The 13,476-nt window shown below is 43.0% G+C and overlaps 1 protein-coding gene and 1 non-coding gene across 2 annotated transcripts; one reads left to right on the top strand and one right to left on the bottom strand.

Moving 5' to 3' along the window:
- Positions 1 to 8,071: 8,071 nt before the first annotated feature.
- LOC124650354 lies at positions 8,072 to 11,668 on the top strand. Its single transcript, XM_047189888.1, has 11 exons — positions 8,072 to 8,184; positions 8,528 to 8,598; positions 8,953 to 8,999; positions 9,075 to 9,222; positions 9,313 to 9,372; positions 9,459 to 9,657; positions 9,848 to 9,909; positions 10,005 to 10,105; positions 10,343 to 10,397; positions 10,479 to 10,526; positions 11,157 to 11,668. The coding sequence occupies exons 1-11, from the start codon at positions 8,078 to 8,080 to the stop codon at positions 11,330 to 11,332; spliced, it is 1,074 nt and encodes a 357-aa protein (XP_047045844.1). The 5' UTR covers positions 8,072 to 8,077; the 3' UTR covers positions 11,333 to 11,668.
- A 1,078-nt stretch (positions 11,669 to 12,746) lies between these two features.
- Positions 12,747 to 12,907, bottom strand: LOC124650807. The gene has a single exon (XR_006987220.1). It is a non-coding gene; the product is annotated as a U1 spliceosomal RNA (small nuclear RNA).
- Between the last annotated feature and the right edge of the window lie 569 nt (positions 12,908 to 13,476).

Below are 13,476 nucleotides of genomic sequence, written 5' to 3'. Positions count from 1 at the left end.
ATCAGGAGGTGACAGAATATGATTGGGATGAGAACAAGGATGTGACCTGATCCTTACAATCCACGTGTGAGAATTTGCATCGAATGTCGGTCTTGTTGAAGAAGTGGAGCGCTAAGGTGTTTGGTGCAGTTCGAAACAAAATTCTCAGACTTGAGCGTGGGCTGAAAGCTATGGGATGTGCTGATGTTGATGGCCGTGAGATCCAAACAGTTCAAAAAGAGCTATGTGAACTGTTTGAGAGAGCCAAAGAGAAGACATTATGGCACGTCATCGATCTAGAGTGGATTGGCTCCGTGAGGGACATCGTGGCACTGCCTTGTTTCATGCGAGAGCAATGACACAAAAAAGAACCAATAAAATTTCATATCTTGCAAGGGAAGATGAGTTGAAGTGAGATGATGGGCATGGTGCATCACTTCTATGAGCACCGCTTTAGTACTGAGTCGTGTCCTTCGGTGAATGAGGTCTTGAACTCTATTCCTGTTAAGATCACCAATGATATGAATGAGGCTGTATGCAAGGATCATACTGATATTAAGATTAAAACATACCTATTTCAAATGGAGCCCACTAAGACGTTTGGCCTGACGGTTACCCGGCTGTTTTACCAAACTCACGGGGAGTTTCTTAGAGAGGAAATCTGTGGTGCAGTCAGGAGTGAGTTTTCTTGCGGGCAACAAAATACCCTCGGGGTTTTGTGATTCGGTGATCGTTCTTATACAAAAAATCAACAACCCCGGCATTTGAAGAACTTCCGCCCAATAAGCTTGCGCAACGTCTTGTACAAGATTGCTTCATAAGTGTTGACCAATCGTTTGAATCCAATATTGCCTTATGTTATGTCTGAGAACCAAAGCCCCTTTGTCCCCGGGGAGGCTTATTACGGACAATGATTTAATGGCTTTTGAGAGTTTACATACAATAAAGCTGCAACAAAGTAAGAGGTATTTCTTTGCTTTCAAGATCGACATGATGAAAGCCTACGACAGAGTTGAGTGGAGTTATCTACATGCCTCTTGACTAGCTTTTGCAAGCACTTGGATAAATTCAGCTATGAGGTGTGTGACATATGCTAGATAAGTTGTTTGGGTGAATGGAGATCTTACTGAGCTAGTGGTGCCTATGAGAGGCATTCGTCGGGGTGATCCTATCATACCATGTCTGTTCATTCTTTGCACTGAAGGTTTGTCATGTCTACTACAAATACAGTAGGTCCAAGGAGCTACGAGGTTTAGAAAATGGATGACTTGGACCTGCTATATCCCATGTACTGTTTGCAGAGGATAGCATTTTCTTTGCTAGGAGTGATCAGAGGAATGTTGATGCACCACACCATACCCTAAACACGTACTGTGAAGGTTCGGGTCAGAAAATTAACATAAATAAATCGATTATTTTCTTTGGTATGGGTGTCGAGATGAGGTCAAGGAGGTAGTGAAATTCAAACTGGGTGTGCACACCGAACTGCTCCAAAGACTCCTACTTAGGCAGGCCTACTAATCTTGGCCTCACCAATTAGCACTCAGATACCTTTATGATGTGATGTGAATCCGGCCAACGAAAATTCAGATCGGCCTTTATCGAGAGCGGGGGATGAAACTATGCTCAAGGCAATTATACAATTATACATGCGATTCCAACATATGTGATGAGTTGTTTCTAGTTACCCGTGGGAAGGTGTGGGCAAATGCAAAAACTAATCGCCAGTCAATGGTGGGGCTTGAAAAATGGGAAGCGCAAGCTACACTAGAGGTCATAGGAATGGATGTGTTCTCCCAAGTCAATGGGAAGTTTTAATCAGGCTATACTTGTGCGCGAAGCTTGGCACCTGATCACTGACCCCAACTCTTTCTGCGCTTGGGTTCTTAGAGGGTGTTACTAACCCCATAGATTGTTTTGGGATACATTATGCCCACGCTCTGCTTGTTACACATGGAGGAGCATCATCCACGGGTGGGAACTGATTCGATTGGGTGCCATGTGGGTGTTGGTGATAGAGCCACGATTAAGATAGAGAAGAATAATTGGCTACCGAGGACTAGGCCAGAAATGCTCCATACTCTGACACAACGGACAACCAAATGGTGTGCTCGCTGATCGAATCTGGTTCTTTGGCGTGGAATACTGCTCGGGTTAATGAAACTTTTGATGAAACAATTGTTGTGCAAATTCCGCAGATACCGATCAGTCAGCAGGGTGGCGACGATTTTCGGTCATGGCCTCACAACCGTTTCGGCGTGTAAACTATCCGATCAGCGTACCATATGGAGAGCTGAGTCAGCGTTGATGGCCCTGGAGTGCCAAGGGTCGGGGCATGACATCTAACACCGCCACCGACAAACAGTTCTGGAAGTCGGTGTGGAAGATCGTAGCACATGGCAAGATGCGCATTACGCTGTGGCCATTTGTACACAACTGCTTTCCAAGTGAAGACCAACTTCAACATACTGAAAAAGATACCGTAGATTTGTATAAATTTAGATGTATGTAAACGTGATTTACTGTATACATACTTTCAGATTGAGGCAAATATTGTATGTTTTATCCTTTTTTCTTTGGAAGGAGGGAGTACTCGAATTCACCAGCTGTATTAAACCTTTCGTTCATGCTCGAGTAAACTTTGCGAGGCCTGTGTTTTTAGACTTTGTACCCACACCAACATCTCCATCAGCTTAATTGGTGATCGAGCGTGCGGAGGAGAAGAAGGCCAGTTCTTAATTCAACGCGGCGGCTGGACACAAGGAAGCTTGACTATTGCTCCGGTGTCCTCCCCCTCTAAACTTTGTTCTATTTAGACGGCTAGGATCTGCCGATACCCTTTCGTGGGTTGATTTAACATGTGTGTTTGGTTCATGGGCAAATATGTACGGAATGGGATGAGATAAAATATGTTTAATTAACGATTAATAGAAAAATATAAATATGCCATTAACACACCGATTAATATGTAATTAACGGGTCCTTTTCCCTTTGTGGTGGAGGCCGGACCTAGCGGGCGGGTGCCTACCCGTGCCTACCAAGGTCACTACCCGTACATACTTAGGAGGCCGTTTCTTCGACTGGGTGTGGTGCAGACGTAGCAAGCTCGTTGCTCGCCACGCCATGGAGGCCGCCGCCGCCGAGCTAGGGAGCCACGTTGAAAATCAAGCCCACCGCTTACCGCGTCCTGGAGGCCGCCGATATCGAGCTGGGGAGCCACGCGAAAAAGCAAGCCCACTGCTCGCCGTGACATGGTGGCCGCCGCTGAGCTGGGGAGCCACACATACGACGGTGGCAGGTGTCGGAGTCGCGTCGACGGCCATGGATTCTCAGGCGGCTAGTGAGATTAGTCATGAAATTCACGGATCATATGGTCCAGCCTTTCTCAGAAATATTCGACTTTTGGGATGGGATCATCCATATTTTCTGGTCACGAACCAAACGCACGTTTACCACCTGAACGTCGTTCGTCAGGGGATACCGGAGCACAGCCCAGGAAGCTTAGGGTCGACGGCTCGACGCAGTGCTCACGTAGGTTCTGGAAACAGCTCGATCGAGGCACGGTTACCATCATGATTGTCAGCGGGAGATTTAGCTCGTCGCTGTTCGGACAGCTACCGGAATTAAAAGCCTCTAGGCACGTCGCGGTTCCCGTCGACGAGAGAGACGAGATGAAAACCGGCAAGCTAAACGATCGAGACGCAGCCAGTGTTTCTACGCATTTTCGTCCCCGGGATAGTAATGGCAATGCGAGTTTATCAAACGCTGCTAATATAGTAGCAGCTTGACGGCGGCCGTGTTCCGGGTGTGGACTCTATCCCTGGGGAGACGAATTGCTGTGTGCTAAACAGAAGCTTTTGACTGGACCATTTCAGCACTCAGAAGCACCAACACAGCACAGGCACAGCACCTCGACGGGGACACACCGCGAGTACTACGCGCTCTACTTGGCAGACAGCCGCCCCTATTAAGCTTGGGATCAACGTGTTCAGGTTCGGACCTCAAATAAAAACGTGTTCAGGTTGACTCATCAGCTGGCACCGGCGCGGAGTCCATATTGAGATATCTCACGCGCGCGGACCGAGAGTACAGACCTTTTCTTCCTTTCTGTTTCCAAACTCAGCTACTGAACAACTCGTCCCAAATAGTACACTCCATCGACAGAGACCTGAACGGATTAGCCAGAGTCTGCGATGTTTTTCTCCTTCAATTCAATAGCAACAATGTCACACAGCATCACATTCATACCCTCGCGCGAAATGTGTGTACTAGATGAAGTGGTTGAATGCTGATTGCTAAATGTCAAAGCAACTAGACAATAGTAGGAGTAACTTGTCATTCCAGAGATGTAAACGAAACAGGTAGGCAGGAGCCACATAATCCTCAGACACCAACAATCACCGTCCCAAAGCTTGACCGGAGTAAATCCATCTGTCTATCACCGTGAAGTCCTTGTCCAGAAGACGGATATCATCTGATGGACCCGGTCAAGATCGCATGGATAATAGTAATAAAAACTTTTAGGAAATGAATAATCCAGTTAAGAAAAAAGTATTTGCATGGTATCTTCCTAGTATGAGTGATCCTAACCCAAACAATCTTCTAAAACGTAATTGGCACGGAAGTACAAAATGTGTATTCTGCCGTACGTCGTAACGAGATAATAAAACATCGACAGAGAGCTGAACGGATTAGCCAAAGTACAAAATAGTACACTCCATCGACAGAGACCTGAACGGATTAGCCAAAGTCTGCGATGTTTTTCTCCTTCAATTCAATAGCAAGTTAGCAACAATGTCACGCAGCATCACATTCACACCCTCGCGCGAAATGTGTGTACTAGATGAAGCAGTGGTTAAATGCTGATTGCTAAATGTCAAAGATACCAGACTATAGTAGGAGTAACTTGTCATTCCAGAGATGTAACGAAGCAGGCAGGCAGGATATATGATGCTTGATCTGATGGACCCGGTCAAGATCGCATGGATAATAATAAAAACTTTAGGAAATAAATAATCCAGTTAAGAAAAAAAGTATTTGCATGGTATCTTCCTAGTATGAGTGATGCTAACCCAAACAATCTTGTAAAACGTAATTAGCACAGAAGTACAAAGTGTGTATTCTATCGTACCTCGCTACAAGATAATAAAATAGGTACCCTTCCATCGTAAATTTGCTAGTCTATATAGTTTCTACCTTGTATTCACAACGTAGCGTTGCTAATATATCTGGCAGCTGGCTACATGGTGTTCACCATAGGTTTATAGTTTTTATTATGAATGATTGTTGTTCAGTGGCGGAGTTTGGAAACAGAAAGGAAGAAATGATTGGTGTTCACCAGTCTAAGCCTATTTTTTCCAAATCTGGTGGGGGCAAATGACCCAATTACATGGTCTTCCTTTGAGAAAAACCCATGGGCTGGGCGGCGCCCCCCACTGACTTGGCTGTAGCTACGCCACTGGTGTTGTTATTTGGTTGCGTTGCACAATTTTCTCTCTCTTGCATTTATCTATATGGATGGTTGGGCGATCTACAGATTGACCCTTCATCTTCATAGGCGGCTTTACAATTTCTTGCATTACTTGTATTGCGCCATTTTATGTATTTCTTAATATCGGGCTTATACAACAATGTACATGTTAGTTATGCAGAGATCAGGTGTAATACTTAAAGTTTTTTAATATTAAAGCGTCATCTATCGAAAAATGTAAGTTCTGACTTTTGTGGTACACAATGGCTAAAAGTTAGTAATAACAATGGTTTTGAGAATTCTGTTTTGGGTTTTATACTCAAGAAGGCCTTGCTTTGGTACACTCAACATGGTCTATTCGGTCAAGTTCTCATATGATTTTAGATAATCAGTCATATCTTTTTCAGGACGGATAGGGTATTAAAATTGGTTGGACGGAACACCAATAGGAAACTATAAACATTACGCGTTTTTTTCTAGAAGTTTCACCAATCTATTAATGAATTACCATGACGAGCGGTATAAAGATGGCTAAAAGTAATAAAAAATACAAATAATACATTGGACCACCCAACAATGACTACAAAAACTAGCATGAGCCGAATGTGCGCCGTTGCCCTCGTCCCTCATCGCCGGAGCTAGGCAAAGCCTGTCGTAGATCTTTTTGTAATAGACATACGGGAAGTCCTCATGATAAGGACACAAAGAACCAACGTACCAAAACAACAACCATCACCAATGATGACAACCATAGATCGGAACAGACTGATCTGAAACCACACCAGTGAACACGTAAACTGGAGATCCGCCAGACACACGAGTCCATGCGCCCTCCACCGCCAGAGGACATTATTCTAACTTCAGGATGTAGACGTCGCCTCATCATCCCGAAGAAGATACTGAAAACAAACTAAACAAAGAATTAAAACCTTCCCACTAGCGAGAGGCCATGGGCCGCCATGCCTCAAGGCCACCTAAGGCGGGGCAGACCAATAGTGTTGTCCGTAAGAGGGACGAACCCCTAGATGAGTTTTAGAGGCGGCTCACAATCGCCTCGTGTATCTTCTCCTACAAAGATCAAGCATTTGAAAAGGGAACTCGAGAGTTTGCAAGAGAATTAGAGCAAGTGAAAAAAGGACCAGAAGAAGAATATCTTTATTTGCGCTCCATTTTGTCCTTTTAGCTCGTAAGGCCTATTTACTTCGAAACTTTCTCATCTTAAATTGGGAGGATTTTAGATTTAGATTTTTTTTTCTGTTTGTTAGATTGCAGTCCATACATTTTTTTAACATAAAAATCCTATACAAAGTGAGTATTTGGTAGAAAGTTTCAGTTCATCCAAACACAATAGAAATTACATTTTTCTAATGACGCATAATCACATATTTTGTGCATTTATAATGTTTAAGGCCATAGTATTACATCTGTGTAACTTTTTCTAATACGTGTTCACGGAAGTAATATTTATACAATTTTTTTGTTACCTAGTATAAATATAATTCCGAAGACAAAACTTTCATCAAGAAATGGTACTATTCAAAATAGATCTTTATTTCGTTGTCCCAAAGTTAAGGATGCCAAATATTATTTATCATTACATAAAATTTAAACTATCTAAACTTTATTATCTTTATGGGTGACTTAACGGATATGGTATGCGAAAATTATCGAGAATTATTTTATGCATGCAATGGCTGGATGGCAACTCCGGGTTTTATCAATGCCACATGGAAAATAACCATTGGTCCACCGCTCAATCGCTACGCGATTGGGGTCGAACATTATTTGTTGGATGTTTCTATGTACTTCCTCCGTCTCACAAAAGTTGTTTAAGAGGTCGTTGTCTCACGAAAGTTGTTTGAGATTTAACTAAATTTAGATGTGAGAAGGAAGTAATTAATTTTCACGACATGAATACCATTTTGGTCTACATCGTGCAACATAAACTCTGAAATGAAATTTCTTAGGATGCTTTACTATGTTATAGTATTCTATCTGTTTCAAATTGGTCAGAGTTTTTTTTAAATCATAAATCAAATTTATTGATCGGTCCTATAGGAAAACATGCCAATTAAACTTGTTTTGTGTTGGAGAGGTTAATTTTTTTATAATCTTGGTAAAACATATTTAATTTTGACTAAGAATAAATTGAAAAATTTAGTAATTAATTTGGAAGGAGCAACCATGGCTACATGCCACGAAGGCCCAACTCGTGTCATCTCCCTGTACCGTGCTCCGCCGCTGACGACTTCCGCTGGGTTTATGCTCTGCATCGAACCTGACACGTTGCCTCTGCTCTCCTTTCCGACTTGCTCCTAGACCCTTCTCCTCCGCCGCTTCCACCAGAGCTCAGCCGGCGGCAGCCATGAACGCGATTCGATCGGCTCTCGCGAGGGCGCGCTCCGCCCCGAGGCCCCGGCCGCCGCGGTCCCGCCACTACGCCGCCGTCGGCGGCACGCAGCCGGAGAGGGTGGCGGCGGAGATGGTCCGCTACGCCCTCGGCGCCGCCGGTCGTCAGAGCCTACCAGGTCCGCCCCCTCCACCCCTCCCGTAGCGCCAGTGCGCGTTAGGGTTTGACGGCCCGCGTGCGTTGAACTGATGTTTCCTCCTGGTGAAGCAGAGGAGGTAATGCGGATACTGGAGCAGGGGGCCTCGAACCTGCAGGGCGGGGATGAGGGCGCCGCCGAGGCCGTGGGGACGCTCATGCTCGCCATGTCCACGCTGCTCTACCGGAGGTACGAAACACCGCGCTACCGATTTTGTGATCTGGTGGCTTCAGCTGTGAGTGTAGATTCGGTTGGATGCCTCTCTAGTTTGGGTAGTTTGTACGGCTCCCCGTTGCCACGGCATTTTGGGTCTGGTGTCCCGTGAACAAAGCGCACGTTGCATACTGTTCCATGTATCTAGTTTGAGAACTTGGCTAATGGAGTTGCTATCCATAGTGGAAAACTGAAATGGAAAACTGTTATTCCATTTAGCATAGTGAGGTTAGCCTCCCAGCAAGAGGACAGCCTTTGCCAATTTGGCCTTCTCAGTGGAGTAGATGTGAGTAACATTATGCTTGTTTTGTCTGTGCAGTGGACGACGCCAAGACGCAATGGAAAAGCTCAAAGCAACCCAGCAAGTTGCTCCTTCTGCAGCTTTCAGAGGTAGGTCCCTGTTTTTTTCCTTAAGGGTTGTACTTATTTTTGAAGCAGCGGAAGAATAATGGTTGTATACATTTCTAAAGCAATGTGTAAGATTTTTTATTTTATTTTAGCAAAGATAAGCAGGAGAAGAATAACTAATATTACATACTCAGAAATGCCATTACTTATAATCTGATGGTGTTTACATTATCACTGTCAAATAGTACAAGGAATCAACTGCCATAACCAAAAAAAAAAAAACCACACCTAAGGAAGATAGTGGAAATAAAATAAAAAGAGGGGAGGGATGGATACTAATTCGGTCAATGTTCTCAAATGACATTTCTGATGGAATGTTGGTCACTGAATGTGCAGTTGCTGCATGGGAAGCACTAATGGGGTTACGCATGGAGGCAGGCCAGGTTTGTTACTACAAGCAAATATTTCTCTTCTTCAGGCCCTAAATAAATATAGCATAATGGTTAATTTGAACACAGGATGTATCCTCTTCGATGTCCCCAAATGATTCGGTTGATCTGTCAGTCAAAGATGAAGAAATAAAATGGTCTGATCAGGACCATCTGAAATGTCGGGTTGATGCTATCAAAGGACTTGCTGCTCTTTTAAATGGAGAGATAGATACAGGTTGTTTTTTCCTTTTCAATTCCTGCATATCACTGATAGGCAATAAGGAGGGATATTTATCCAAAGTGATTTACTGTTAAACTTTATCAGCCCAGACGCTCTTTGGTGGGCCCAAGGACAGCTTTGCTGGAGTAGGCAATAACCAAACAGGTATATATTACCATCTGTGAAACATTAGCTTTTTTTTCTTTTCATGTGACTACTGGAGGCATGGACCTTATTTGTATTCGTGACAGAAAATGCTGTCCTTACATATGGTGAATATCTGCACTGCACTGGTGATTTTCCTTTGGCAACACAAATGTATGAAAAGGTTCTTGAGGCAGCTAGCACAGAAGATAAGTCCGGGAATTTGTTAGCAGCTGGAAACATGGCTCCCGAGGAGGTTTCTCTGGGTGCTACTTGCTCATATGGCCAGCTTTTGTCTCAATCTGGGTAATCTTTGCAGTCAATACTGTCATTCTTTCGATGGTCTTTTGTTTCTTTTCCATTTCTAAAGGCATTATTTGTTGGTTTCCAACACCAATGTTTGATGATTTTTAGAACTGCCTTTAGGATGGCAACTTGTTAGCCTCTTGTGCCTTTTAGGGACCGTACTGACGGCGTTCACATCGTGATTTTACAGCCAGTTCGGTGAGGCAGAGGACTATCTCACAAGGGCGCTTCAGAAGGCTGAAGAACAATTCGGTTTGGCACGCGAAGCTTGTTAATGAATATCAGAAAATAAATTTGAAGCATTTGACCTCCGAGTTAACTATCATGTAACATTGTAATCTATGCAGGTTCAAATCACCCAAAGGTTGGTATTGTACTGACCTGTGTAGCTAGAATGTACAAACTGAAAGCAAAATCAGAAGGTTCTAGTTCGATAATGGTTCAGGAGGTCAGTAAATCTTTACTCTTATATCAGCTTTATGTGTCACAATCTTGAAAACTTTGATGTTCACGTTCCTTTGGTCTTAATTCTTGATTAGTTAAGGATGAGGCAATTCTTATTCTCTCAAATCAGTTCTTATATTTCTTAATTTATTACCGCTTGGTGAAGTTTGCGAGTAATCTTTTACCCTTGAGAATAATCTATACATGGTCTATGCTTATTTAACTAGCTGTCTGGTTGCAGGGGCTATATAGGAAGGCCCTAGAAGTATTGAAAGCACCTGCCATCAATTCTGAGGGTAAAACAATGATCTCCTATGCTATTGGTTCTTTTTAATCCGTTGGGCAATATGATAATGTTTTCTAACTATATTCTGCAGACACAAGAAGTCAGGTCGATTTGAGAGATATCATCTCCCTTGCTCGAGGTTATTCTTTGAATCTTTATCATGTAATCTTATCTGCATTATTCTTCCAGAACACACTTCAAATATTAGAAAATCAAGTTACTTGATCTAACATCATAGATGCCATATTGATTGTAAATTGGTGCCATGATCAACTGAATTTAGTTTTTTTCTCAATTGATTCATTGTAGCTTATGTTTTACAGTTTTTTTTCTTTACGTCCTATTTGAATGAGACCATGGGGTTTGGATATGGCTAAACCTTGAAAATGTGATTTAACAATATGAATCCAAATCTGCCTACCTGTTTTTTGTTAGTAGATTAAGATTGCATTGTGAACCCTCATTTTTCAGTAACTGAAGGATGAAATAACAGATTCTCTAATCGTTATGGTACCTATGAAAAAATCCTGCATTTGTGAGACAGGGCCTAAATACTTTTTCGCCTCACTAGTTTGTGTTACTATAAGCTAATTTGCCAAGTACTAAAAAATCCGAGTATTACTAACCGCAAACAATGAAAGCAGTCATCGTTGTTGCTAGCAGTTGGTGCTCATTTGGCTATTGCTTACCGTGAGGCTATTACACTGACTCACGCTCGCATTCTTGTGTTGAGCAAATACTGAATTTGTTATTACTTGCTGATTTGCAGGTGAGTATGCAGAATTGTTGCTTATTCAGTCCAACAGAAAGGCAGAAGGTGAACGAATGAAGGAGTGGGCACAAGATGCTTGGAAAAACCGTAGGTTAACACTAGCTCAAGCTTTGGAGTTTTCAGAACTTTCAAAACCTACAGTGGTTGATACCCGTATCGGAAGGGTCATATAGCTTCCATCAGCCTTGCAAAAAAAAAAAAATAGCTTCCATCAGAACCTGAGGAAAGGTACTAATATGCAATAATCTGTGAACACACCTATGTAATGTAAGTTATGAAAGTATGATCTTCGAATGGGAGGACCCTTGCAAGTCGAATTCATGGATGTTAGTACATCGTATCCATATCGATGTGTAGAGGTGGACATTCTATAGCATCTTCTGACTCTTGAGTTATCCTGTTGTTAGATCTGTATCACTCTCTCTGCTCATCTTAAATGTTCTGATATGACATGATACTGTGATGGATGCTATGTTTCTGTAATGTACTAATGTACTGTACGCTGGTAACCCAGGCTTGAACCTCTTAGCTTTCTACTAAACTGGGGCTGCAAAGTCTTTTTCTTGAAGATAACTCAGATGTGGATGCCAACCATCTACTTGCTCGTTCACAAGCTACACGTCTAAATACGTGCATTCCTTTCATCTTGCTAAGGTATGTACATACAACTGTACAAGGGCACCATGTTACAGATAGAAGGTATTGGATCGTGAGACATGTTATAGATCCAACGCCCCTGCGCGTGTATGCACAGACCCTCGTGTAGTCTCGCGACAAGTGCACCCCTCGTATGCACCCCTCGTGTAGTCGTGTTCAGTTGCCACTAAGAGTTCGGAATCCTGAACAGACTGAGGCCCTAGAGGTACGTGGGACTCTGGATGGTCTGGAAGTAGCGCTACTTTGCCACGATTATGAAACATCAGTGTAAAAGATTGAATGGGATGGTTATAGTAAGGGGTGAACCAGATGGTTGTGTGAAGAAGTGAATCAATCAGAATGGAGACAAGGAAAGGAGGGAGGCGAAACTCAACAAAAAAGGAAACGGGAACTTAACCAACTATCATGAACGGTTTGAGGGAATTCCTTCTGATTGGATCCCGGAGAGACCTTAGGAGAGAGACAAAAGGTATTATGAAATAGAATCAGATCTTTGAAGATCCCGTATTAGCTTGCATATGCTCTCTCAGAAGCTGCAGCAAGGTTTATTGCCCCAAAAGGCAGGAGTACCGAAGGCAAGCAACCGGTGTTGTCTTTTGCAAAAAATCTGCAGCTATCAATTTGCTGAACGTCTGCATCCTGAATAGACACTGAAGCAGAATCTCAGTCATTTTCCTCATCAGAACGTTGAACTTCCAGGCCGTTCGACAAAGTGAAGCAACTATCGTGTTCAGAACTTCAGATTCATAAACTTTCCAAACTTAAAACGTAGAGCAGACAATGTCTGGATGTCCGAATCTGAATTTCCAGATTCAACTGCACGGCACAAAGATTTTCTAATCTGAACAGATTTGTTTCTAGATATTACATACTCCGTATTTCAATTATATATAACTAAAACAATATTCAACTATTTTAAGTTTAAAATTAGTAGGGGCCGCGCGAACGCGTACCCCCTCTATCATAAATTATGACGTCCATTCTCCTTCAAGAGGAGATGGTGGACTAGTGCTCCTCCTATGTGCAATGGAGGCCACTAATCCAGGCCATGGATCTTCTTGATCACCCATTGACCCCGTCCAGGTAAGTAAGTTCTAGGGTAGCACCAGGTGCCCAATATAAAGGATCCTCCGGCGTCTCTCCCTCTGTTAATAAGCAGTATGGGACTAAACATCCGGTTCAGGTCGATCGAGCGTGTTGCCTCCCAGGTGCTTGTTGACGGGCTGAAAGAACGTCCGGGAGCTGGGCCTGTTGGGCCAAACGGGATGTCATGCCACTCATGCGGAGTCGTTGGGAGAGACTCGTTGAGGCTCGAAGAAGCAACCCGATTTTGTTTCTGTAAAAGGAAAAACAGCCGATTTGGGTTCTGATAGGAAGTGCAAATTTGTCATTTTTTTTCCTGGAAATCTCCTTTTCTTGAGCCCAGCCTAACCGCAGTTCGATGGGACAGCCACACCAGTGCAGTACAACACAATCCAACTTAGCAGCTGCTTCTATCTAACAAAAACACTGTTTACTGAAGACAAATAGCTGCTGATTATCTGATGTGAGCCTCTGTTCAATGAAAAAACAATGATCTGGTATAAACCTCTGTTCGTTAAATAAATAAATAAAATAAAATAAAATAACAATGATATGCTTCTGTAGTTATAGACATGCC

Source organism: Lolium rigidum, chromosome 4 (assembly GCF_022539505.1).
Source record: "Lolium rigidum isolate FL_2022 chromosome 4, APGP_CSIRO_Lrig_0.1, whole genome shotgun sequence".
NCBI lineage: Eukaryota > Viridiplantae > Streptophyta > Magnoliopsida > Poales > Poaceae > Lolium > Lolium rigidum.
The sequence above is the reverse complement of the archived record's forward strand: the minus strand, read 5'-3'. Positions and strand labels throughout refer to the sequence as shown.

Bases quoted from the DNA above. Each gene is read 5' to 3' on its own strand.
- LOC124650354 (XM_047189888.1), top strand. From the start codon at position 8,078: ATGCGGATACTGGAGCAGGGGGCCTCGAACCTGCAGGGCGGGGATGAG. The intron at 9,373-9,458 runs GTATATATTACC...TATTCGTGACAG, and splicing joins AGTAGGCAATAACCAAACAG to AAAATGCTGTCCTTACATAT. The intron at 9,910-10,004 runs GTTTGGCACGCG...TAATCTATGCAG, and splicing joins GAAGGCTGAAGAACAATTCG to GTTCAAATCACCCAAAGGTT.